The sequence below is a fragment of the Bidens hawaiensis genome, unplaced genomic scaffold (assembly GCF_021521415.1).
Source record: "Bidens hawaiensis isolate Kalapana, Puna unplaced genomic scaffold, B.hawaiensis_p1.1 tig00039120_1, whole genome shotgun sequence".
Classification (NCBI taxonomy): Eukaryota; Viridiplantae; Streptophyta; class Magnoliopsida; order Asterales; family Asteraceae; genus Bidens; species Bidens hawaiensis.
The window spans coordinates 9,255-37,057 of NW_027496886.1; the positions used below are offsets into that span (position 1 = coordinate 9,255).

The following is a 27,803-nucleotide window of genomic DNA, read 5'->3' on the forward strand; positions in this document are numbered from 1 at the left end:
GCTGAGTCAGCAGCCACGCGTCAAACCCCTTACATCACGCTACGCGACGCCTTAAGACAAGGGACCATCACGCTACGCGATGGTACCCAATTTCGGCTATAAAAGGGAGGGCTCACGGCATTCACCGCTCACACCTCAAAAACACACTTTTACACATAGTTAACCTCGGTTTGCGTGCCAACCTCGTGGAACGTTATAGAATAGAAGTGCCACTCGATCAGTCATAGGAATTTAACTCCAAATACCCGTGCGAGGTAGGGGTTCTGATTAAGTTATTATTTTATTATTATTATTATAATAGCTTAGACCATAGTCGGGGGTATAGCCCGAACCTTGATTACTGATAAGCATAATATAACTTTTCATAAGCAAGGGTTATAGTTAAATTATTATTTCTTCACGATTAAGAAACATAATCATTTACATGCAAAGGTTATAGTTAAATAGTATTTTTTAATTATTAAGAAAGATACTATTCATTTACACGGGTAAAGTAATGTTTCTTCTTGAAGAATAAACCTGATATAAATGTTTCTTCCTGAAGAAGAAACCTAAAATATAATTGATAAATAAACAAAGGGACTAAAGGTTCACATGTTTTGTACAAACAAATAAATTGTCAATGTTACATCTATACAAAACAGACTACGATGTCTGAAGCTAGATCGTAGATCTAGATATTTATACAGATGTTATTCTCATACTATAGGTCTGAGATAACAGTCAATCAATCAATCTGAAAGCTGAAAACAGAAACAGGAATCAGTAACAGAAACTGATTTACAGACAGGGGTCAGTAACCAAAACTGATCAATATACAAGAATCAGTGTCAGAAACTGATTACAATCATAAAAGGTGAATACGCCCCAAACTTTTATAACTCTTTTAGAGTCTGAACTGTTTGCATGGGATTTACGAATCCTTAAAACTTTGTGTTACAATAATAAGAAACGGACATACTCAGATTAAGAGTATACATGTGTCTAGATCTATACATACATGGTGACTCGGATTTCCCCGAGGCCATGCATATCATCAAACATGCCTCTGGTAGTCTACAAGACTGATCAGAGAAATGATATTGTGCATATGATTAATTGTACATGTACCTAGGGTAATTTTAACCCAATTGAGTTGGGTGCCTAATGAGTATTGTCACAAAGGTATTATTATTGTTTATACAATGGTATTATTGAGTCAGCGTCATTCACTGGCTGTGTGCTGACGTATTTTTCCCCCACATTTCAGGGAAACTGTAAAGAATAGAACTGACAGGCAAGACTGATAGAAGATTGAAGACATAGTCATTAGAAGTGATCTGATGGCTCAAATATTTTATTCTGAATATTATTAATGAATTATATTTTCAAAAGACATGTATTTTATCAGACGGGTATTCTGATCCGACATTTTATAAAAGGCTTCCGCCCACATTTTATCAAACAATATCCAACGGATATTCTAACCCGACATTTTTATAATTAAATGTTATATTTTAAAGACTTCCGCTAAAACAAACCCGCAACTCTGATATATTTTCAAAACCGGATACCAACCCGTGACGTTGCACCTAGGCCCTGAGTCGGGGTGTGACAGCTATCTATTGTCTAGCATCACCTTAGGCGTTTTCATTGCCACATAGGCTCCATAAAGCCTGCTAAACCGCGCAGGGTGGCAAAAACGGGGTGTTATGGAGGAGACAATACCATGTTAACGAGCGTTTTGATAGATAAAGTGCGGATCCATCCATAACAACCAACCAAACTTTTATTATTTTTTCTTTATTTTCTTCACCATCATAAAGTGTCACTTTAACTAACAAAGACGAGTTAAGTCATAACACACAGCAATAGTAGTTTCGTTTATTTAAGCAACGTTTTTGTTGCGTTGAGTTGTAGTATAAAGGAAACAAACAAAAGGAATAAAAGTGAAAATATCGAAAAGCAAAGGGAATAAAAAAGGTGTAAAAAGGTTTTTGAAAAGAATAAAAATAAAAATAAATATAAAAAAAAGTGTAAAACCGAGGCGCATGCAAAGCCATCATCATGGTGTCCTGTTTGTCCCACGAAACCACCCTTGGTTCTTTTATGGAAAATACTCTCTTTTTAAATATTTACCTTTTTGCCATCCGCCAAACAGCTAGCATTGGTCGGTTACTAAGTTTTTTACTTTTCTAAGTGATGTGATTAAGAAAGCAAAATAGAATCTTAATTTTGTGCAATAATATTTAAAAATACAGATAAAGGGGAAAATTCCCAAAATAAGCATTTATAAAAAAAAAAATTTCTACTTTTAGATATCATTTGCAAAAAATTCTAGAAATAGGTATTATAAACTAGTCGTGACGAGTAATTTATAGAAACCAATTAGAACTTGCCATGTGCCCTTAAACTAATCGTAACGAGCACGTTCACTATTCATTTACTCGTTACGACTAGATAAGTTTCATGTATCGTAATCAACGCCCACGAGCAATTCATAAGTTCTTTAATCGTGACGAGTAACTTACCCGGTTTACATTCCCTACACGAGTAGTTTATTCGTAGTTAACTCGTCGTGACTATTTTAACCTCATAACCTACTCGTCGCGACTAAAGAACTTATGAATTACTCGTGGGCATTGATTACGACACATGAAACTTATTTAGTCGTAACGAGTAAATAATTAGTGAACGTGCTCGTTACGATTAGTTTAAAGACGTGTGGCAAGTTTTAATTGGTTTCTACAAACTACTAGTCACGACTAGTTTATAATACATGTTTCTGGAACTTTTTGCAAATGATACCTAAAACTAAAAATTTGTTTTCATAAATGCTTATTTTGGGAATTTTCCCTATGATAAAGGGGTGTTTGAGATTACTTATTTTTACCAACTTATAACTTGTTAATTTTTGAAAAGTAATAACGTGTTTGTGATTGCTTATGTTGTAAGAGGAAAAGTTCAATAAGTTACACTTTTGTAACTTATTAACTTAATAAAAAGTTATAAGAAGGTAAAATAAGGAATCCAAAATACCTCCTAAATTACCAAAGTAGAAGGTTTGAGGGGTGTGGGGTGTGTGTGGGGGGGGGGGGGTCTCTTATATTTCCATCGTTCAAAACGAGTAAAACATTTTATTTAGGGGATGGTTCAAATGAAAACCCCTTATTTTAGTGAAAACTTTGAAATTTAATTATTTGAAATTTTCGTGTCCTGATAAAAAAAACACATGCTTTATATGTCGCTCGAGCCTTTCATGAGGTCAACACAAGACCTAGAGTTAGGGGAATCATATTGACATGCGTAATTATTTATGATCGTAACAAACAATGCTACTATAATTTCTCACACCTCTTAACTAAAAAAAATAAAAATAACCTTTTTGCACAAATAAAAACACGTCTTTCAGTTGTAACTATATTTTAAGTTTTTATACTTACTATTGATTAGTCAGAAGTTACTGATATAATGCTAAATATATATAAATCTCTTGTATATTTAATATAATATTTTATTAGTTTTTGTTCGGTTTTTATTATAATTTATATATTACTAACATATTTGAATAATGTAGGTTCCGAGACTTATTCATGGTTAAAAAGAGCGAAAAAAGAGCTAAAATAAGCCAAACCGGTGAACGGGAGCATCAGAATTGAACTGGACCGCATCAGAATTGAACCGAACCGCATCAGGAAACGAACCTGACCGGTCAGCCCCCTCATCCGGAGCGCCGCGCGACCGGAAGGCCGAATCCCGTCGCGCGTCGCACTGGGCATCCCGTTTCGCGTAATTTCTTCGTTTTTTATTAGTTTTGGACCCAGGAAACCCATATAAACACCCCTAAACTTAATCCTAAGCATACCATGTGAACCAGAGCCGAATTTGAAGTTTCTTGGAGCTTAGGATTGCAATATTTGGTGGGTTTGAAGGCTAGGAATCAGCCGACGAAGTGCTTATCATCCAATAACGAAGACCACGGGTTTTATTGCCTTTAATCTTCCGTTCTTATTTATTTTCGCCATGATTTCCTTTATTATCGTTTTGTTTGCTTTTATGATGTTAGGCTAAACTTTATAGACTGCCTAAGCTTATGATGAACCTTTGTTGACGTTTGATTTTGACTTGGGATTTATTTATCGTTATGGTTTTTATGAACTAGTTAAAAGGTTTAATTATATTAAATTAATGCATATGTGTGCTTAGGGTTATTTGTTGAGTTTTATTATTCCATGGTTGCCTTGATTATTGTTTGTCACTATGATAGGTTGCTATTAGGTCATCTACTTTGTGTTTTTTATTATTGTTTATGATTGATTTCGAATAAGATAATAGGAATAATATTATTTAATTAAATAAACCTAAGTGTGCTACTAACCTAAATAGCTGTAAGGTGCTAGGTTATTGATAGGTCTTTGTTGATCAGGATTGCTAGATTTAGTTCTTCGTAAGGAGTCCGTCTTGGTTTGATTGATTAACTTTGTCTGTCGAGTCAATAGAATATATTAGACTGCCTTTGATTTCCGCGCTGTAAGGTAGGATTTCGTATAAAGGAACTAGTTTGTAATTAATTAGGTGACTGTAAGGAAACTTGATTTTTAATACTGGTGTGCGTTAAAACTTATTAGAAATCCATAGGTGTCTCTTGAGAAGGGTCAGGGGTCCTGTTCGGGTTTTCTCTTAAGCGTCTATTTTACGATCCCAATTACATAACTAAATAGTCTCCCGGTTAATTGATAACTGAAACTTAAGGGATCCTAGCCTAGGTGATTGTTCATCATCATCTGAATTAAGTCTAAGTTATAAGTTTAGTCGTCTTTAGTTTTCTTAATTAGTTAAAATTAGTTTAAAAATAGTTTATTAGTAAAACCCCCCTTAGGCAAATAATAAATAAATAGTCGTGTCTGTAGTTGAGTCTAATTTAGCTGGTTTACGTAATTTAAAGAGTCTCGTGGATTCGATATCTGGACTTACTTAGCTGTACTAGAGTCGATCGGTTAACTTGCCGGTTAGTAGTTTAGTTAAGTTTAAGAGTCTAGAATTTATTACTTAGTGTTTAGATTAGCGTTTATTTAGTTAATAAATTAATTACTTTTAGCACATCAGTTACTATCACAAGTTACTTGATTTTATCTATCAATTCTTTAATCTTGTTAGATCTTTCGTGTTTTTATGAAATTAGAGTACTTATTTTTAATTGTGTTAATGCATCATATCTCGTGACATTTCATAATTTCACTAAACATACCCGTCTTAGTATTTAAGTAAACGACACACGTTTAAAAAAATCACACTAGAATTACTTAGTCGTGTTAAACGGGTCGTGTCATCGTTAAACGTTAAAACACAACACCCCACACAAAACACATGTACTTAAAACAAATGGATATTTTACACACTTACTAGTTTAATAGATTCTAACTATCTATGAACACGCCCTACTTTTTTCAATAAGGTCACATCACAATACCACAAGGATAGATAGTTAATGGGTCGTTCTATTGGGACACTCTCTTGTCTATTTTGACACCCCTTAATATGCTCATATTGCCCAATATGGAGCATATTAGGCCCCAACCAGAGACAACATCGTATCTACACTAAATCATATGCAAAATGGATGGGCCCCACGAGTCAAATCTCTAACAATATGCTCCATATTGATCAATATAGAGGATATCAAGCTTTCCCTATTTCCCATTTGGAGACAAAAGCATATTCCCTCGTACCTACTCATAATCATATGCATACCGCAAGTCAAATCTCCCACAAAAAAATCTACATATGACTCGAGAACTTAGTTTCGATTAATTCTATTTTTAGTATGAAAATTAAACATAACCACTCAAATAAAATATACTTTTTATAAATAAATAAAATAACTTTAAAAAAAGTGCATAGTTTTTTATACAATATGAATGACATGCACCATATAATACTTCTCAGCATATAAGGAACTTCAAATTAGCAAAAAATTATCACACTGTAGTTCATATGGTTCATATCGACCATATGGTTCATATACTTGTCACCATATAAGTAACTTCAACATTGGCAAAAAAATTTCACTATAGTTCATATGGTACATAACGACCAATATGGTGCATAAACTTGTCACCATATAAGCAGCTTTAACATTGCCAACAAATTTTCACACTGTAGTTCATATGGTCTATATCGACCAATATCGTGAATATTGACAAAGCCTCCAGACTGAAACCAACAATGACCAGTTTTTTGTCTGTTTGGTGGACCAATATGCCTCATATAGATCAATATGGGCATAACAAGGGTGTCTAAGGGGTGTTTGGCCTAGCTTTTATTTTTTGGCTTATACTTATATTTTAAAGTAGCTTATAGCTTATTTTATATTATTTGATAAGCTCTTTTGAACTGTTTGGATTAGCTTATATTATACAAGTTGATAATAAGTTGTTAAATTCATCATTCTTTAATTTGTTATAGTAATAAGTTACTTCAATAATTATTAATCCACCACCATTTGGGGCAAATGAGTAACTTACAGCTTTACATAAATAATATTCATCAAATAAGCTAAAAAACCATCTTCAAATAAGTTTTTTCAAATGAGCTTATATAAGCTTATAAGCATAAGCTTAAAAAGCTAACCAAACACCAAGCTAAGCTTATTTTATAAAAAAAGCTAAAAAAGCTATGAGCTTTGTTAAATAAGCTAGGCCAAACACCCCCTAAATAGAAAAATGGGGTGTTCTGGGTAGGACTGTTTAAAGGGTAAGACCCTACCCTTTTACCTAATACCCTACCCGGACCCTTTACCCCTTTAGGAAGAAATGTGGACCCGAGACCCTACCATCTAAACAATAAAAGGGTCGGGTATAAATAAGGGTTTCAAGGGTCCAATCCTTTACTCTTTAAAGCAGTAACCGCAGCTCATTTTTTGCATTTACTAGTTACATATTTCATATATGACTTTAATATATGAATGCTAGAACAATTATACTTTCATTTAATAAGACTTTAAACTCTAACTTCGAAAGTTTATCAACTATTTGAACCGATGCAAATAATATTCACATTCACAAATTACATGTAGAGAACAATTCAGTGATTTTCATATATATATATATATATGTTTCCAATCAGTAGTATGACCTTTTATTTTATTTTTCTTAGCAGTTGGGAAATTTATGATGAATCGTATATAAAATACAAACTTCTCATACATTTCATATTAATCGCGAATCTGATGTATATCTATTAAGAAACTAGTAAACGGGTCAAGGGTTTGAAAAAGGGTCGGACCCTTGAAACCCTTTTACCCTTTAAGGTGAAATTTAAATACCCGTTACCCGACCCATATTATATATTCGGGTCTAATTAAGGGTTTTACGAGTTGGGTAAAAGGGTTTCAAGGGTCTGACCCTTATCTTGCTCATCCATAGTCCCGGGGCCTAGTTAATCTCCAAACCACTTTATCAAGGACTAAAAGGTAATTTCACAAAGATCCAAATATATTCCCCAAGATGCTCAGGAGCATAAACAGAGTGACACAAGCAGCAAGGTGAGAGAGTAAAGTAAAAACAGGCAAAAGCCAACCAAGAAACAGCATATGAGCTCATAAGCTAGACACCCAACAACTCCATATTGTTGATTAGGGTTTGTTAAAAAATTCAATCTTTGATCAGCAGGTTAATAATAAAACCCATCACTTATTTTCTGTTTCTTGATTAGGGTTTGTTAAAAAATTCAATCTTTGATCATTTCTTGATTAGGGTTTATGAAAAAATTCAATCTTTTTTCATTTCTTGGTCAGGGTTTGCTAAAAAATTGAATCTTTTTAATTTCTTGAGTTGGGTTTGTTGAAAAATTCAATCGTTTTACATTTCTTGATTGGGTTTTTTGTTTTTTTAAAAATGAATCTTTTTACATTTCTTGATTAGAGTTTTTTTTTTCTTAAAAATGAATCCTTTTGCATTTCTTGATTAGTGTTTGCTAAAAAAATCAATCTTTTTTACATTTCTTGAGTAGGGTTTTTAAAAACTGAAATTTTTTTCATTTCATGAATTGGGTTTGCTAAAAAATTCAATTTTTGTTCATTTCTTTATATGGGTTTGCTAAAAAAAGTAAGTCTTTTTTCATTTATTGAGTTGGGTTTGCTACAAAATTCAATTTTTATTCATTTCTTGATCTGGGTTTGCTAAAAAAAAAATAAATCTTTTTTCATTTCTTGAGTACGGCTTTTAAAAAATTGAGTCTTTTTTCATTTCCCGAGTTGGGTTTGCTAAAAAATTCAATTTTTATTCATTTCTTGATCTGGGTTTGCTAAAAAAAATAAATCTTTTTTCATTTCTTGAGTGGGTTTGCTACAAAATTCAATCTTTTTACATTTCTTGATTGGTGTTATTTTAAAAAATTCGGTCTTTTTTTCATTTCTTGAAACTGGGTTTGTTGAAAAATTCATTTTTTTTTCATTTCTTAATTAGTGTTTGTTAAAAAATTAAAAAAAATTTCATTTCTTTATCAGGATTTGCTAAAAAATTCAAATTTTATTCATTTCTTGATCAGGGTTTGCTAAAAATTCCAATTTTTATTCATTTATTGATCTGGGTTTGCTTAAAGATTCAATCTTTTTCCACAGAATCAAGAACCCAGCATGTTTCAGAGGCTAGGGACGATTAAATCAAGCTAAACCCACAAAAAATTGAGTGCAGATTCGTGGTTTAAACCTCTAATTTGAGTCTAATTTCTTCTTGAATCAAGAAACAGAGTAACAATGGCAATGGCCTGCAAGGATGGTAAGTGTACAATAATGGATAGTGGGAAATATGTTCGGTACACACCTGAGCAGGTTGAAGCTTTAGAGAGGCTGTATCATGATTGCCCGAAACCGAGTTCGATTCGTCGGCAACAGCTTATTCGTGAATGCCCGATTTTGTCCAACATTGAACCCAAACAAATTAAAGTTTGGTTCCAAAATCGAAGGTTGGTTGGTTATGATTTTGTGCTTGTTTGTTTGCTCATTGATTGTATAAATTTATGAAATGCGGTAGGGGTGCGTATGAAACCGAAAAAACTGATCAGAAACTTGAAAAACCAAATCTAAACAAAAATTGAAGTGTTCGGTTTTATGTTTTTGTAAAAACCGGACTTGTAGTTTTGGTTTTGCGTGCAAATAAAACATAAAAAACGCACCGAACCGAATTTATTGATTTTTATTTTTTTTACCTCTTATTTTACCTTTTATTTTAAGTTATTATTTATATTATAAGAATTTAGTAAATATGCAATCCAAATATTTTACTCAAAAAATATATAGTAATTACTTAGTTTTTAATTAATAAAAGGATTTAGTCCCAAATTCATTATTTTTGGTCCTTTCGTTTTTGAATCCTAAAATATTTTAAAAAATATTAAAACCGAAACCAAACGAAACCAAGAAAAACCGAAACCGAACGATTTTAAAAAATATTTAAAAGGTTTCGGTTTTAGCGTAAAACTGTAAAACTGACACAAACCGAACTGTGTACACTCCACTCCTACTATTTGTGTTTGTTCAGCAATTGCAAAGATTTGTGAATGGGGTGTGATTTGGGTTTAAATTTTTGTTCAATTTGGATTGTAGATGTAGGGAGAAACAGAGGAAGGAGGCGTCTCGTCTTCAATCTGTGAATCGGAAGCTGACTGCGATGAACAAGCTGTTAATGGAGGAAAATGATAGGTTGCAGAAGCAGGTGTCGAATCTTGTGTATGAAAACGGGTGTTTTCGCCAACGTACACAAAATGTGAGGACTGATTTGAAATTCTTGTGATTTTTTTCGTACTTTTTTTTGAAAATTATTTTTTTTAAAGATTAAAAAGATTTTTACTAAATTTCTGTTTTTAATCATTTTTTTTTCTTGAAATAGTTGTTTTAAAATTTTCTTGTAAATTTATTTATTTTCACTAATTTTTATTAAAACTGATGTTTTTAAGATTCCTTGTAAATTTGTGTTTTTTTACACTCTTTTTATTGAATTTTATGTTCTAAAAATTTCATGTAAATTGCTGTTTTTTTGTTCACTATGTTTTGTTGAAAATTGATGTTTTAATGATTTCTTGTAAATTTATAATTCTTTTAATTCTGTATCCTGAAATTGATATTTTAAAGATGTCTTGAAAATTTATGGTGTTTTTTGACACTCATTTTAATGAAATTGATGTTTTTTAAAAATTCAATGTAAATTTGTATATTTTTCTCCCACTATCTTGAAATTAATGCTTCAAAGATTTCTTGATTTTCAGGCGACAATGGCGACCAAAGACACCAGCTGTGACTCGGTGGTGACCAGCGGTCAACGCCATTTAACCCCCCAGCATCCTCCAGGGGATGCTAGTCCTGCTGGGTCAGCTGCAGTTCAACTTTAAATGTTTTTAACATTTTTATTATATTTTAGGAACATTGTTGTTTTAAGCTGTTTTTTGTTTTTTCAGACTGTTGTCCATTGCAGAGGTAACTTTAACAGAGTTTCTTTCGAAGGCAACTGGAACCGCTGTCGAGTGGGTCCAGATGCCGGGTATGAAGGTATAATAATATAACATTCAAACATCACATTAATTTATTTCTAAGTTCATTTATATGCAATTTTGGAGATTAACCAGAGTTTGTTTAAATGTAGCCTGGTCCGGATTCCATTGGAATCGTTGCTATTTCTCACGGTTGCACCGGCGTGGCAGCACGCGCGTGCGGATTGGTCAGTCTTGAGCCTACAAGAGTAAGATAAACTCTTCCTCTATATTACTTTTCTGTTAACTCAATAAAAAACCAATAAACATTAATGTACTTGTTATTTTTCATGAAAAGAGTAAAATTATTCTAGAAAGTCAGTTTATAATTTATTAAAGGCATTTCTTGTCTAAAATATGTACATGTTATTTTCAATGAAAAAGATTTCCTTTTAACTTTGAAAAATAATCACTAGAAAGTCACTTAAGCTAGTTTATATTTGTTAAAGGCATATGGCTTTTTATAAAGCATGTCGAATATTCTTTTTGTAAAAAGAAATTTATACCATTTTATTTTGACTAAATAAAGAGTTAATGTCTTATTAAAAAAATTAATGTATGTGCATTAGGCTTAAATATAAAAAAATTAGTTTAGTGATTTCTATGTTCTTTTTACAAGTTCTCAACAAGCTTTTCTTAAAAATTAATAAAGTATGTTATTTTTATGGATTTATAAATAAAGAAAGTATATTGATTTTTATGGTTATGACCCTATTTCTTCCATACAAGAATTTTTAAACTAGTGGGGTAAAGCAAATGACTATATTATTGTTTTAGGTAGCTGAGATCCTCAAGGATCGCCCCTCGTGGTTTCGTGACTGCCGAGCCGTTGACGTCCTCGATGTGCTGCCCACTGCCAATGGTGGAACCATTGAACTCTTGTACATGCAGGTAACCATACAATCCAACCTATCTATTATTACTAATTACTAACCAAGTTTCTTACAAGTTTAAATTCTTTAAATGTTGCAGCTTTATGCTCCTACAACTTTGGCTACGGCTCGTGACTTCATGTTGTTGCGCTATACTTCAGTTACCGAAGACGGTAGTCTAGTGGTTAGTTATTTTTAACCTGTTTATTTATTTATGAATTCATTAAAGACTTTCAATTTAAGTTATTAATAATGTGACGGGTTTTCAGGTATGTGAAAGATCACTAACGAACACACCGAACGGTCCAAACATACCATCGGTGGCGAATTTTGTGCGGGCGGAAATGCTTCCTAGCGGGTACCTAATTAGACCTTGTGAAGGTGGTGGGTCCATCATACACATTGTGGATCATATGAATTTAGAGGTATACATTTGTACTTTATTTGATTATACAGTTCTATGTTTTTTATTTAACATATTGATTTGGTATGCATGTGTCTTTAAATAGGCATGGAATGTACCGGAAGTGTTACGCCCGTTATATGAGTCGTCCACCATTATCGCTCAAAAAACAACTATGATGGTAATAATGCTAATCCTCTATTAATTTTGTGACGAGTTTGGAGAATATAAGGTTTTATTATTCTTGAACAGGCGTTACGCCAGCTCAGACAAATAGCTCAGGAGGCCTCTCAGACGAGTACCCCTAATTGGGGTCGAAGGCCCGCAGCTTTACGGGCCCTTAGCCGGAGGTTAAGCAGGTAGCTAAATCACACTCCTTTATGGTCGGTTTTCGGGCCTGGTTAAAATAGGCTTTTTTGGGTGCATGATCAACGCGGTTAAATTGATTTATGTGTTGTTTTTAGGGGGTTTAATGAGGCGGTCAACGGGTTTGCCGATGAAGGATGGTCGTTAACGGGTAATGACGGGATGGATGATGTCACCATACACGTAAACTCTTTTCCCGAGAAACTTATGGGGTTAAATCTTTCTTTCTCAAACGGGTACCCGTCTGTTAACACGTCCGTCTTGTGTGCCAAAGCATCAATGCTTTTATCGGTTAGCCACTAAACACTATTAACATGTATTATGGATTATAAGTTGATTTGTTTATTTATTTATTTATAAAATTTATTTATAATTTAAACTTTTTTCTAGAATGTTCCTCCGGCCCTCTTGCTTAGGTTTTTGAGGGAGCATCGTTCGGAATGGGCCGACAACAATGTTGATTCTTACACCGCTGCAGCAATCAAGCTCGGCCCGTGTAACTTACTCGGGACCCGAGCCGGTAATTTTGGGGGTCAAGTTACTCTTCCCCTTGCTCATACAATCGAGCATGAAGAGGTATTGTTATAATTACTAATAGTTTCGCATGTTGATAATAATAACGCCCTGCTTGCGGTGCGCGCATATAAAGTATATATGTGTGAACCCTCGGGTGGGCAAAAGTAAAATTGCACTAATTTTGACGTTATTTTACCAATCTCGTGAAAATAACGTTAAAGGTGGCGGAAGGTTAATCAGGCATCATGTGGTGGCGTTGATAGCCGAAAGACAAGGGCACATGCACCAATCAGCCGGTGTCCCTGATGATCGAGTGCTATGTGCCTTATGTCCAAGGCTTGATGCAAAACTACTATCGAGCCGGGGGTCTCACCGGAAGCAGCCTCTCTATCCCTATGGGATAGAGGTAAGGCTGTCTACATCTTACCCTCCTCAGACCTTACCATAGCATTGTTATTGGTGGGATATACTGAGTACGATGATGATGATGTTGATAATAATAAACGTGCCAAAATATCCAAATTTTGCACACACGCTAATCTCGTTGGGTTGTATAGCTTTTGGAGGTGATTAAATTGGAAGGTGTTGGGCTCTGTCCTGAAGATGCGCTAATGGGCCGAGACATGTTTTTCCTGCAGGTATGGGTCATTTAACGGATTTTTTTAATTTTTTATTATTATTATTATTATTATTATTATGTTTTTTACGGTTAATGTAGTTTAACAATTACTAACAATCTTGTAAATACGACAGCTATGCAGCGGGATAGACGAAAATGCAGTCGGCATGTGCTCTGAACTAATATTCGCCCCGATCGATGCTTCATTTGCTGACGATGCGCCTCTTTTGCCTTCCGGTTTTCGCATCATTCCTCTTGATTCATGCAAGGTTAGTACTTACAATGCTAATTAAATATGTTTATTTCTGTTTTGTGTTATGATCTAAATGAACTGAAATATTCACACGCAGGGGGGTTCGAGCCAGAACCGAACCCTTGATCTTGCGTCCTCTCTTGAAGTGAGAGGGGTCGGGAATAAAGGTGCTGGTGACCGAAGTGCCGGTAATACATGTGCAAGATCGGTGATGAATATTGCTCTGGAGTTTGCATTTGAGAGCCATTTGCAAGAAAGTGTAGCTGCGATGGCCCGCCAATACGTTCGCAGCATTGTGTCGTCGGTTCAGAGGGTGGCGTCTGCGTTATCCCCGTCTCCGAACGGGGGCCTTCAGGCACCGTTGGGTACCCCGGAAGCCCATACTCTAGCTCGGTGGATTTGCCATAGTTACAGGTAACTAGAACGGGCCGGTTGGGTTAAGATGCCTGCAACACACTTTTATTCATTTTTTTAATTTTTTATTATTATTATTTTTTTAGTGATTTAAAATAATTTTTGGTTTGTGAAATAGGTACTATTTGGGTGTGGAGCTGCTTGAAGGTGTCGGTGAAGGAAGCGACTCGATTCTTAAATCTATGTGGCACCACTCGGATGCAATCTTATGCTGCTCAATGAAGGTTAGCTATAACTTAACCGTTGCACATGTGTTCATTTGGGTCAACTCAAATTATAAAAACTTCTAACCCAAAAACGGGTCCAAATGGGTTCGCACCGTTTATGATCATTGTTTAATTTTGACACATTTTTTTTGGTCTAAACCTTTTTTGACCCGAACCAAATTGTCATTTAGACAGGCCCGTTTTTTACTTGAAACTTGTTTGACATGACACCAACGCTAGCGGCTGAAGTCGTGAGCCTATTTTGACTTCTTTTTTTTCGTTTACGAAAACCACTTTTCAGTCCGTACCTATAGTGGTTTGAACTTTCTTTGGACCAAATTGTCACTTTCTTAAATCTTAAAAGACTGCTCGTTTTGACCCGATCCTAGTCCGACTCCACATTAGCGCCTTCGCTAGCAGGGGCGAGACCGAGACCTATTTTGACACTAATCAGCCTGTGCCCATTTTGGTCCGAACCCGTTTTGGCCCGAACCAAATTTTCACTTAAAAGGGCCCGCTTTGATGCGAACCTAATTTGTTGCAGGCGATGCCGGTTTTTACATTTGCAAACCAAGCTGGTCTTGAACCAAACTGTCGTTTAGACAGCCCGTTTTTTACTTGACACCAACGCTAGTGGGCGAAACGACTTTTTTTCCTTTTCCGAAAACAACTTTTCAGACAATTAACCATCTCAAACCAATTTTGCCACTTTTTTTGGTCTAAACCTGTTTTGACCCGAACCAAACTGTCGTTTAGACATCCCATTTTTTACTTGACACCAACGCTAGCGGGTGAGGCGTCTTTTTTTTTTCCTTTTCCGTAAACTACTTTTCAGACCAAACTGTCACATTTTAAGACTACCTGTTTTGACCCGAACCTAGTCTTGACTCCACATTAGCGCCTTCGCTAGCGGGGGCGAGACCTATCTCGACGCTAATCGGCCCGTGTCCATTTTGGTCTAAACCTATTTTGGGCCGAACCAAAATTTTACTTTCTAAATAGGGCCCGTTTTGGCACGAACCTAATTTAAGGCGCTACGGTTTGATGCAGGTGATGCCGGTTTTTACATTTGCAAACCAAGCTGGTCTCGACATGCTGGAAACAACACTAGTGGCACTACAAGACATCAGCTTGGAGAAAATACTTGACGAGAACGGAAGAAAAGGTTTGTGTTCCGTGTTCCCACAGATAATGCAGCAGGGGTTCGCGTGCCTTCAAGGGGGTATTTGCGTGTCGAGTATGGGGAGACCGGTTTCTTATGAGCGAGCGGTGGCATGGAAAGTGGTGAACGAACAAGAGACACCACATTGTATCTGCTTTATGTTTATTAACTGGTCGTTCGTTTGAGTCGCTAGATGACTGTTTTTGGTAGTAAAACTGGTGTTTTGATGTATGAATGTTTATCTGATGTAGGATTCATGATTTTATCGTCTCTGTTTAACGGTTTTGACTTAAGTTAGTCGGCTGAATATTGTTGTTTTAAAGTTAGAAAGTTGAATTACCGAATACTACAAATCCACATTTCCTTTGACGAATGCATTATGCGTGGCGATTGTGCGATTTTACCTGAGTTTTGCATTACTGTGGCAATTGTGCCATTTTACCCGTGTTTTCCGAACAAGCCGATGGTTTAGAGGTGCACAAACCGGGTATTCTTAGGAACCGAAACCGGGTATTGTCAGCAAAAGTCAAAATCGGGTCCGGGTAGGAACCGGTTCCGGGTATAGTTGGGTATTTGACCGGGTTTTGACCAGTTCCATCGGATTTTTTTTGGGTTTCGGGTAGGGTACAGCCGGGTTTTGACCGGGTATTGGTTCCACTGGGTCGGTTCCGGTTCCGGTTCCAGTTTCAGAGGGATACCCAAGACCCGGTCCATACACGCGGGTAGGGTAGGATCGGGTCCGGTTCCGGGTAGGAACCGCCGGGTCGGGTCCGGACTTGGTTTTTTTGTGCACCTCTATTTACTAGAGACGCCCCGAGTTACTAAATTAGTAACATTTTTGTTCGGGAAAAAAACGTCATCTTTAAAGGTTAATAGTAGAGGTGCACAAAATACTCACTTCTGGGCCCGAATTGGACCCAGTTCCTACTTGTGGTATGATCTGGAATAGGATTTCTCTTGAAATTGACCGGACCTGCCGGAACAGGAACCGGAAATACCAGGTCAAAACTCGACCCTACCCGAAACCCGAAAAAATCCCGGTCAAAACCAGTCAAATACACGACTATACCCGGAAGCGGTTCCTACCCGACCCGGTTTTTGTTGACCACACCTGAAACCGGTTCCTATCCAATTTCAGTTTCTGAAAATACTCACTTTGTGCACCTCTGGATAATAGTAAAACATAGGTTGACGTTAAAAAAACTGGCTTATTCTGTCAACGTGTTTAGGTGAAGTTTACTTTTTATTTATTTAGTTTTCTTTGTTAGATATTAGGTGGGAAATTGATAATAAACGGCATATGCTATTTGGTGAAAGTACTACCATGATAAACTATTTCATATGGAGATTGTTATCGGATCGTATCCTGACCAGAGTTGCGTTAAAGAGGCGTTAACTCCAGTGATGACAAATGCGCGTTATGCGACGGGCATCTGGAAGATTCATTGCATATTTTGATAAACGTAGCTAGACTAATTAGGTTTGGACTTTGGTTCAATTGTGGATGAAGTTGCCAAGCGATGGCAGGCCTCGGTTGGTGAAAGACTTGTTAGTACTCCGGTTCCACAAGGAAAAGAGAGAGATTATACAAGCTATAATGATGATAACGTGCTGGTTGATGTGCAACTCGCAAAATGATTTAATCTTCATGATTATAAAGTTGGCCAATGATATCAAAGCCACCTCTTTTCTTCCGATAAGTCATAGGAACAAAAGTGTGAGGTTGGATTGGGAGAATTGGTGTCGTTTTATTTTCATGTAGTTTTTTCGTGATAATGTCGTTTTTTTAATTTCTGTCTTTTTTAATGTACTCTATTGTTGGACTTTTGCTTCTTGTTTGAGTTTCCCTTTTGCTTTTCTTTTTATTATTTTATAAAACGGCTACACGTTTTTTTATATGCTTATAGCTAGGAAAAGGGGGAGACTATACAAGCTATATTGGCGGTAGTGTTTTGGTTGGTGAGGAAGTCGCAAAATGATTTTATCATTTATTGTGAATACATAAGTAATGTAGTTAGTCATACTTTTCTAGACCTAATTCAGTTTAAACGCCTCTTAAACCACACACATTAATCCAAATTCCAAATACCAAATTTATAATTATTAATTTTGTTTTAAAAATTGGAGGCCTTAGAAGATGGGAGCTTAAACCCTAACTCGATTTCGCTGTCCCTAAAAAAGGCCCTAACATTAATGATTTAATGAGATAATAGATTATCGGATAGGTGGTTACGTGATCACCTTAACTATATCACACTTAAAAGAGAAGTTATAATTAAATTAAGTTGTTTTCATATTTCTCAACCCATTGTTTATGAAATAAAGCTTGTTAATTAGATGAGTGTGTATATAAAATGGCTCAAAAAGGATATGCATGAAATGTAAGGACGGCATGATAAATGAAAAATAATTTGGAGGTTATCCACTCATTCTCCATTATCATCGCCACGCTTTTTGCTTTGTCATATTAAAACCCAAAGATAACGACCCACACTTCTCCCACATCCAACTAAATATTATTATTATTATTATTATCGTTTTTGTATCTTTATGTTTTCTATTTACAATGGATGAAACTCTAATCGAAAGGTTCAAACACACATAAAGTATAATATGTTACAATTTTATCACCAGACAATCTTGTTTTTTTATTGTTTGATTTAGTATGAAATCTATAAAAAAAAACTATTTCTATTTAAAAAAAATACAAAAGAAACCAAAAAACACTTAGAACCGGGTAAGTGGAGATTCAAACTCGGGTCCTTCACCTTACAACAATACAACCAGAGCAACTACAACTTTTGCCATTATTGTTAGTTTTATATCTATAAATGCATAAAGTAATTTCAAAATACTAAAAAAAAAGGAATTTAGTGACTGCTACATGACAGCCACTTATTGGGCATCCCTAAAGTTACTATAGCATTAGGTTTGCAATTATATATAGTACAATGTATAACCATGAGATACATAGTATATAAGCAAGAATTTCTAACACGGCCTAAGAATAGCCAAAATTTTGGTTAGCTAATATGTGAAAAGTAATAAGCATGCGAATCAAATATTTAATTATATATACATGTAGTATAATTATTTAAAGTATTTGTTTAATAGGGATTATTAACTCGAACAGAGACATTAAGCCTTTTTAGCGTACGACTTTTTACTTTTCAAAACGAATCTAAAGTTGTATTAATTTTGAAAAACGAAATTAACTATTCACTAACTCTTTCATTTCCAACAAATTTATCCCACGACTACCTATTCTTAGTTCTTCATTTTTCAGTCTTTTCTATCTGATTCTTCTAAATTCAAGCTAATTATGAATACCTGAGTTTATTAATTGAGAATCTACCTATATTATTAAAGCAAAATAATTCTTTTACATGTACAAATGTAACTTTAAATATTTTATTGAAAGAAGATTTTAGATATTTATGAATTATAAAATTTTATTTATCATTATTTATATCTTATGAATCCATAATGTATGTTATTTCGTATGTTATTAAATCTAACTTTTTTGTTATATTTTTTTAACCACCTGTGTATTTCACGTGCTATATTCTAGTATATAAATAAGTAACATAATTAAAAAGAAACTAATTACAAACAATGTTCGTTTGAGTTATCAAGTCACGAGTTATTACTTATTACTCATATGCTTGTCGTGTTTAGGTTCATTATCTATTTATAACTAACGTGTCAACCTATTAACGTGACACGATTGAAAAATCATGAATTATATTTAACGTTTTTAAAGATAACCCATAAATTAGACATGATTGTTGGCTACATACCCATCTTGTTTAAAACCAAGAAAATTACAAATGCTTTGTCTTTGAATGCATATTGTAAAAGTTAAAACTTTACACTAATTGATTAGATATGTTTTGTTGTTTCATGATGCCAACTCATTCAAAAAAAGGACATTGAATTATTAATAAAGTGTTCCTAGGATAATCATATATTTATTTTAATTAAAAAAAATATTCATCCATATCCATTAATAGCATTTGAGCAAGTGGGTAGAATTGGTAATGTACTAAACCCTATTCAACTGAACCATGATATGCCTGCCACGTGTCTAAGCTGACTATATACATATATAATTATATATTATATATATTATATACTCCCACATAAAGCATCCGAACTCATATTGCATCAAATATTGATCAAGTTTGAAACTTTTTTCATAGCAAAATCATATGTTTTTTTTGATGGAAACAATGAATAAACATAAAACACAAATCTTGCAAGATGATCATCATCAAAATACATGGGGTGTTATTGCAAAACAAGATCAAGAATCCATAGAACAAACTTCATCAATATCAAATGGATCATCATCTATTTCATCATGTTTTTCATTTGATGCAGAAGATGATGCTTCATCTTCTTCTTCTTCTTCACTTAATTCAAATGAGTCATCTGTACTTGATCTATCAGATCTTATGTCACAATTACCTATCAAGTAAGTTTCTTGTGCTTCACTCTTCTTTTATTTCAGTTTATATGTATTTCAATCATGAATCTTGATATTGTTAGCAATTAGGGAATGAATTCACAAGTTGGTGAATATAGAAGGACCAGACTTGTCAAGTCGGTCAAGTTGACTTAGTTTCCTAGTTGTTACGATATGTGTTGTGGGTTAACTGGCGTTTGCTAGTTAAAGCATCATGTCACCATGCCACGTCGGCGGTGAAACTTTAACTAACTCACCTCTTAACTGAGCGTTGTGGGTTATTTAGCTTTAACCAGCATTAACTTTAAAGAAAAAAAAATGAAAAGTTTGATTGGTGTATAAGGGGTGGACCCTACCTGATATTTTTAATAGGCGTTAACACAATAACGAAAATAGAGAAACATGTCAAACGGCCCCTAAAATTACAACCCCAACAACACCGTGTTTGGGGTGTTATCAAGCCTGCGTGGCACCAATAACCAATAACGGCCCCTAGTTAGTCCCTAGTTAGTTGTTGATACTCGGAACCGGGTCTAATAGGATTAGTATGAAAATGTTTTGATCATCTAGTTAGGGTTAATCTATAAATATAGGCTTTGGATATAGGCTTTGAATGTGTGATCAAGAAAGAATTATTGTAACGATTATTACGTCAGTTTTCTCTTTCAATAATAAAGTGTTTATCGATCATGTTTCTTATGATACTAAACTGGTTTTTTATTTTTGAATTAATTACAGGAGAGGGTTATCAAAGTTTTATCAAGGGAAATCAGAATCATTTACATCTCTTGCAAGGGTGATGAGCATAGAAGATCTTCCAAAAATAATAAAGAATCCATACAAGAAAATGAGAAAGATGAAGTCTAATAGCAAAAGCTATGGAGGTGGTTTAGATAGCTACAAGTCTCATACCCTCCCAAAACCAATAATTTCAAAGAAAGTTTCACCTTTCCTTAGACAAAGAAGCTTTGCTAGGTCAAGTTGTTCCTGATCAACAAAAAAAACTAATGGTGTATGAAAGTTTTGGAAATTTTTGCTAGTATATTAGTAAAAGATTTTGAGGAATTTTTGCTAGTTTATTAGTAAGGAAATTCATTGTATATATAAAATTATAAATATGACATTTATTTGAGTTGTTTAGCATCATTTTATCAAGAAGAAAAAATCACATGGGAAGAATATAGTTATTTATGTAAAATTTGGAATATGGGTTAATATAATTATTACTTAACTACCGGGTTGGTTCTGTTATGTAAGAGTTTGGCAACGAGAATGACCATGTCTAAAATGAAGCAAAGATGAATAATATGTTGGAATTATGGACCGGTTCGGGTTAATTAATACGGTCAACCGGGTTATGACTCGTGAGAGTTACACCGTGAGGTCACGAGCCATTGACCCGCTTAAGTTAGTTAACCGGGTTAGATACTTTAATGAGATAAAATCACATGGAGCGGGCTTTGAAGTAAGAGTTGGACTTGTTGGCCCATTAAGTTTATAACTAATGAGATTAGTTAACCTAATAGTAGGTTATATAAACATATGATGTTTTATTAACCCAAAGCTAATCAACAAGTCCATCTCTTTCCTTCCTCCACCCAAGCCACCGCCGGTCATCTGACCACCGCCGTTGTCCAGCCGTGACCGGACACCGCCGCTGCTCATTGTCGATCACCCCCACCGCTCGCCGCCGCCGCTGTATGCCGCCGCCGCCGCTGTCCGCACACCACCACCGCTGCCGGGTTTCCGTTGTGCACCGCACCGTTGGTCGTTGGATCTCGTTGTGTCACCTAGCTCGGTTCGTTAGCCTTCGGTGTCTCAACCGGTTAATTATTAACCGAGGTAAACTTAAATACATTGTAAGTTTATATTTAATGTTTTGACTCGTACACGTATTGTTTGTAACCGGATCCTGTCGGGTTTTGTTTTCGGTGCTGATTAATTGTATATATTCCGCTGCGTATAATTATTAATTAATGAGATTAATTATTATTAACCATGTTTATTAAACCGGTTTTGATAAACAAAATTTTAACTGATCACCACTGAAACCCAACAGTGGTATCAGAGCCTTGGTTACAACATACGAGTCGAATCCGGTATTTTCACCGGTTCTACATTATAAACTTCAAGGTAGTTGACGTTTTTGATCTAGATAAAATATTAGGGCAATTTTAGTTTGGTTAAAATTTTATTTATTTTATTTGACCAAAATATTGCCCGACTTATTTTTCGTTGAATATGTAATCTGGCCCGACCTTATTTGTTTGGTTGAATGATTTTATTTTGGCCATATGGATGGTTCAAAAGTTGTATTTAGTTTTCGGTTTTGTTTTATGGTTTTTTGGCCACCTTGATGGTTCCAAATTGTAATAGATAGGGTTTAGTTTTTCATTACTTGTATTAGCGTAATTTTGTAATGAAGAAGACCCGAAGGAAACCGAGGACGAGGACGAGCTCATGGAGTTCTTGAAGTCAGTGGGAGTTACCAAAGATGACGGGATGCACCAAGAGTCCATCCTTGTGGTTGTTTTGTGTTGTGACCCCTTGACCCGATTGATCTTGCTAATAGGCTCTAGCAAGATCAATCACTAATCTTGGCCATTTAAGATTTACATATTCTGTTTGCTACTTTGGTTGCTTGCTTGATTATAATAGGATTATAATACCACCAACCTAATACCAAACATATTAAAATAAATTAACCAATAAAGTTTTGCAAAATTAAACTAAATTTAATTTTCCATAACTAATAACTTAATAGGTAAAACTGTTAACTTAAAATTGGTTGGTATTATCGCGACAAAATTAGTTTTAATATGTTATATAAAACTAAATGTCCTGAGAGATGAAAGGGTTCATCAAGTTGTCTCGATCAATAAAGTAAAACTGGACTTTTTACTCTATTTGGTAATATTTAAAATTAATCCCAATTTAAATCAATAGTCTATGCCATCCTACTATAAGTCACACTTGAGGCATACTGCGAAACTTCAAGTGTTTGGAGCTACAACATCGCACTTGATTTATAGCCTATCCCTTCAAGGTGAAAGGGTTTCGTTGACACATCCGGCTCTTTCACAAGTGACTATACTAGGGCGACTATTACTTTACTCTCTTGTTACGTGCTACAGTTGTCTGGAGACTAAGGTGGGCATAGATGAGGCTAAACGTATCTACTTAGGTAAATGTTGTCTTAATAGGCCTCATAAACGAGAGTTATGCTCTATCGACAATTGGCAATCGTTGTCTATCTGCCTAACCACTTGCTAATGTTGTGTGCAACAGCTACCATTAGTAACTGGAAGCCAGATTTTCAAGTTCCTATTTACTAATGTAATTGGGTCATTAATAATAGGATTAAAACATCGAAAATACTAATAAAATTTACTTTTGCTTAATTGAACAGATGTCTACTGATAATAACTCCTCATTCACCCTCAAGGCTATCCTTGAGAAAGAAAAGTTGAATGGCACCAACTTTCTTGAGTGGCACCGCAACTTGGGACTTGTTCTCAAGATGGCAAAGAAGCACTATGTTCTCGATAGACCTGTTCCAATCGAGCCTGAAAAACAATACTGCTGATGACAAAAGGGTTCTTGACAAGCATATGGATGACTTGTCTGAATTCGCCTGTATCATGCTAGCCACCATGTCTTACGAGCTTGCAAAAGGCTTGGAAGACTTTGGTGTCTATGAGATGCTTGAGCAACTCAAGGGCATGTTCCAGAAACAAGTCCGTCAAGAACGCTATGACTCCATGAAGCAACTTATCAGCTGCAGAACGGAACAGGGATCACCTGTTAGTGCGCATGTCGTCAAGATGAAAGGGTACATCGAACAACAAAGGAAACTTGATTATCCCCTGTCAGATGAAATGGCAGGGATTTCATCCTGAAATCTCTTCCCAGCTCTTACGACCAGTTCGTAATGAATTTCAACATGAATGGCTGGGTGAAGACAGTGCCGAAGCTTCATGGAATGCTCAAGACGGCTGAGATGAATATTCCCGCTAAAAACAATCAAGTTCTTATGGTTCGATCTGCTGGTGTCGTCAAGCCTAAACCCAAGAACCGGGGTCATAACGGTAAAGGAAAGAAGAAAGTTACTGTTGTTCCCAGGAATGCCACCAACACTAACAAAGGTATTGCAAAGGTACCACCACTGATGTTCGGGTATTTTGTATATATATTAGTGTGTTAATTATGTAGTTTTGTTTAGTATATTGTTAGAACTTTGGTACTTTATACGTGCTTTTGTATTTCAGGTTATTGATCGTTAAAGATGCTAAATTGGAGACTTGTACGAGCATGGAATGATATCTCGGGAATACCGGAGCATAATTTGAAGTCTTGGGAAGTGTTAGAAGGATTCGAGAAGAGTTTAGATGAGAAACCTAAAGCTAATGCTAAAACTGAATAAGATAGGTTGACGAAAAGCGACCAAGAAGTAAAACGAGCATATCCTGGGCTAGAAAATGAGTTACGGAACCCATAATATATGAATTTTGGGTTTCTCGATGAGAGGAATCCAAAAATGAGGTCATCTTCCATCGCGTAGCGCGATGGTATGGGTATATGGCCATCGCGCTACGCGACAGGCCTAAAAGACGGGAAAAAACGGGTTTGGCCTATATCTTCTATTTTACGAACCCTAATGAGGGAGAACGACTTCCAGCCATTTTGGGACAACAAGGGGCAATTCCGGAGCCCCGGATCACCTCCGATCACCTCGGGATTCGTAGTTCATCATCCTGAATCAATAGCCCGAGACTAATCGAAGATCATGGGCGGCTGAATCCTCTTTAGTCATTCCCGGGATGTAAAGTTTGTAATTTTTCAGTATTTTCTTCATGTATTAGAACTAAAACAACTAATTGTAATTGTCTTTTGTTAATCTATGAATATTGATGTTTAGTATTGCTGTGCATTCAATCGGTTTAGGTTTTTGTCGATCAGAACGATTAGTTTGCCTGTTGCTATAATAATTGCTCGTAGGGTTGTGTTGACTAGTTAATTACAAGAAAGCATACAATTGCCCTTAGTTGATTCGCACTGGCATGGACCGTTTGATAACCAGTGCCGTGAGTTAGCGATTGTGGATGCCTACGGTTTAGCTTGTTAAACAATCTTTAGTTGACTTTGGATAATTAATCTGTTAGGTTGCATGAGAATACTGTTAATTGCTTACTTGGATTCCCGGGTGTGATTTGTTTTGTTTGATTGAATATTTGCTTAAGTTAGTCGTTTATTATTAAACCAATCCAATTGCTAGTGTGATCAGCACTTTTGGCAAATCTTCATAATTGTTTCTTTATAATTGTTTCGTAAATATAGTTAAATAAACTAACAAATGTATGACATTGACCACATGCTCCTCTGGATTCGATACCTGACTTACCTTGTCTATAGGTAAAATTAGGTTTTTGCATGATCGGTACAACACGGTCATCAACCGCCGCCTCCTGAGGAGCGCCACTGCTACAAGTGCAACAAAATGGGACACTGGAAACGTAACTGTCCTGATTACCTTGCTGAGCTGTAAAAGCAGAGGACCAATGGTGAAAGCTCCTCTAAAGGTATTTCTATTTACGTTATTGAACTTTTCACTGTCTCTAGCAACACATGGGTATTTGATACCGGATGTGATTACCACATCGTTAATGTTTTGCAGGAGCCTGAAAACTGGAAGAAGCTAAAACAAGGCAGCATGGAACTCATCGTTGGTGATGGGAAGAGAGTCCCAGTTCTTGCAACTGGCACATATCGTTTTGCTTTTCCGTCTGGCCTTGTAGTTACTTTGGATAACTGTTTGTTTGCACCTGGTTTGATTAGAAACATTATTTCAGTTTCTTTACTATTTGAACAAGGATCTAAGTACGTTTTTAATAGTATTGCTATTTCTGCCTACTTGAATGATATCTTTTATTTTGAGGCTAAACCTCGAAATGGTATTTATGAGGTTGATGTTCAAATAAACAATAATGTATATAATCTTTCTAAACGTATAAGATCTGGCATCAATGATACATTTCTATGGCATTGCCGACTTGGCCACATAAGCTAGGCACGAGTTAAGAGACTCCAATCCGAAGGAATTCTTGAATCCACAGGACCTGACTCTTTTGATGACTGCGAATCCTGCTTAGCTGGCAAACTCGTCAATGGCTCCTTCACTCATAAGAATGAACGAGCAAAGGATCTGCTGGGAATCATACATACTGATGCATGCGGTCCCTTCAGAACCATGTCTAGGAATCATGAAAGATACTTCGTTTCTTTTATTGACGATTACAGTCGATATGCCTATGTGTATCTCATGAAACACAAGCATGAAACCTTTGAAAAGTTCGGAGAGTTTCAAAACGAAGTGGAAAACAAACTCGGTAAAACCATCAAAATGCTTCGATCAGATCGAGGCGGAGAGTATCTCAGCTCAGAATTCATACATCATCTGAAAGAGCGTGGAATTGTTTCAAAGCTCACTCCACCCGGCACACCCCAACAGAATGGCGTGAGCAAGAGGAGAAATCGAACCTTGCTAAACATGGTCCGATCGATGATGTGTAGAACTAACTTGCCTCACTCCTTTTGGAGTTTTGCCCTTTTGATCGCCGCCCGCATTGTCAATTTGGCTCCAACTAAAAAGGTAAGCAAAACCCCATATGAGATATGGCATGGGCGAAAACCCAATTTGTGTTTCCTTAAGAGTGTGGGGATGTGATGCTTATGTCACTAGTGATTCTGACGATAAGCTCGATCCTCGCAGCGTAAAGGTTGTTTTTGTCGGATACTATAACCAAAGCGGATATTATTTCTTCCATCCTGATACAAATGTGATTTCTATCAGAAGGAAGGGCCACTTTCTCGAGAAGGAAATTCTCGATCGAGGAACTGAGAATAATATTGTCGATCTTGAAGAAATTCAAGAACTACAAACTACCGCTGAGGAAGTTGGAATGTCTGATCAACAAGTTGTTATTGCTGATACATCGGACATGAACACAAGCGTTTGCAGAAGTAATAGGACTCGCGTACCAAACTCTAAATACCTATGGCATCTAGATGGTCCCGAGGTCCTCTTAGTAGCCGAGTCAATCGATGAACCTACTAATTACAAATATGCTATCTTAGATCCGGAATATGAGAAATGGTAAGATGCCATGAACTCCGAGATGCAATCTATGCGTGACAATCAAGTCTGGAACTTGGTTGAGCTACCCCCCGAGTGTCGGGCAGTAGTGAGCAAGTGGATTTTCAAGAAGAAAACCGACATGCATGGAAATGTTCAGACTTATAAAGCACGGCTAGTCGCAAAAGGTTTTACTCAAACTCAGGGTATTGACTTTGATGAAACCTTCTCGCCCGTAGCTATGATTAAGTCGATAAGGATATTACTTGCCATAGCAACGTACTATGACTACGAGATATGGCAAATGGATGTTAAAACTGCTTTTCTTAATGGACATCTTTCTGAAGATGTCTATATGGTTCAGCCTGAAGGTTTTGTCGATCCTAAATATCCTAACAGGGTGTGCAAACTGAATAAGTCCATTTATGGACTTAAACAGGCATCTCGCAGCTGGAATCTTCATTTTGATGAGAAAATCAAAGAGTTTGGTTTTATCAAAAATGAAGATGAGCCTTGTGTTTACAGAAAGGCTAGTGGGAGCACTATATCATTCCTCATCCTGTATGTGGATGATATACTGATAATTGGAAACAACATCCCTATGCTTAAGGAAGTTAAGAACTGGTTGAGCTCTTGTTTCGCAATGAAAGATCTTGGTGAAGCTGCTTATATTCTAGGACTCAAGATCTACTGAGATAGGTCTAAGCGGCTTCTAGGGCTGAGTCAAAGTACATACATAGACAAAGTAATGGCACGCTTCTCTATGGATAACTCCAAGAAAGGAGCTCTCCCATGGCTAAAGGAACCGTGTTGAACAAATCGCAATCTCCGGCAACGGACATTGAAACTAAGCACATGCAAGCAATTCCATATGCTTCAATGATTGGTT

At 35.8% G+C, this 27,803-nt stretch overlaps 2 protein-coding genes across 2 annotated transcripts; both read left to right on the forward strand.

Moving 5' to 3' along the window:
• The first annotated feature begins 8,557 nt into the window (after window positions 1-8,557).
• Window positions 8,558-15,506, forward strand: LOC143590993 (homeobox-leucine zipper protein ATHB-15-like). The gene is made up of 17 exons (XM_077071325.1): window positions 8,558-8,943; window positions 9,584-9,743; window positions 10,243-10,343; window positions 10,432-10,522; window positions 10,617-10,712; window positions 11,281-11,394; window positions 11,476-11,559; window positions 11,645-11,800; window positions 11,885-11,959; window positions 12,031-12,137; window positions 12,243-12,435; window positions 12,535-12,720; window positions 13,218-13,298; window positions 13,414-13,548; window positions 13,630-13,946; window positions 14,065-14,170; window positions 15,203-15,506. The coding sequence occupies exons 1-17, from the start codon at window positions 8,735-8,737 to the stop codon at window positions 15,497-15,499; spliced, it is 2,508 nt and encodes an 835-aa protein (XP_076927440.1). The 5' UTR covers window positions 8,558-8,734; the 3' UTR covers window positions 15,500-15,506.
• A 3,993-nt stretch (window positions 15,507-19,499) lies between these two features.
• On the forward strand, window positions 19,500-20,773 carry LOC143591003 (uncharacterized). The gene is made up of 2 exons (XM_077071332.1): window positions 19,500-19,791; window positions 20,521-20,773. The coding sequence occupies exons 1-2, from the start codon at window positions 19,526-19,528 to the stop codon at window positions 20,771-20,773; spliced, it is 519 nt and encodes a 172-aa protein (XP_076927447.1). The 5' UTR covers window positions 19,500-19,525.
• Window positions 20,774-27,803: the final 7,030 nt, after the last annotated feature.

Coding starts and splice junctions, on each gene's coding strand:
- LOC143591003 (XM_077071332.1), top strand. CDS start 19,526: ATGTTTTTTTTGATGGAAACAATGAATAAACATAAAACACAAATCTTG. Junction 19,792..20,520: donor ATGTCACAATTACCTATCAA/GTAAGTTTCTTG, acceptor AATTAATTACAG/GAGAGGGTTATCAAAGTTTT.
- LOC143590993 (XM_077071325.1), top strand. CDS start 8,735: ATGGCAATGGCCTGCAAGGATGGTAAGTGTACAATAATGGATAGTGGG. Junction 12,138..12,242: donor CTTAGCCGGAGGTTAAGCAG/GTAGCTAAATCA, acceptor TGTTGTTTTTAG/GGGGTTTAATGAGGCGGTCA. Junction 13,947..14,064: donor TGGATTTGCCATAGTTACAG/GTAACTAGAACG, acceptor TTTGTGAAATAG/GTACTATTTGGGTGTGGAGC.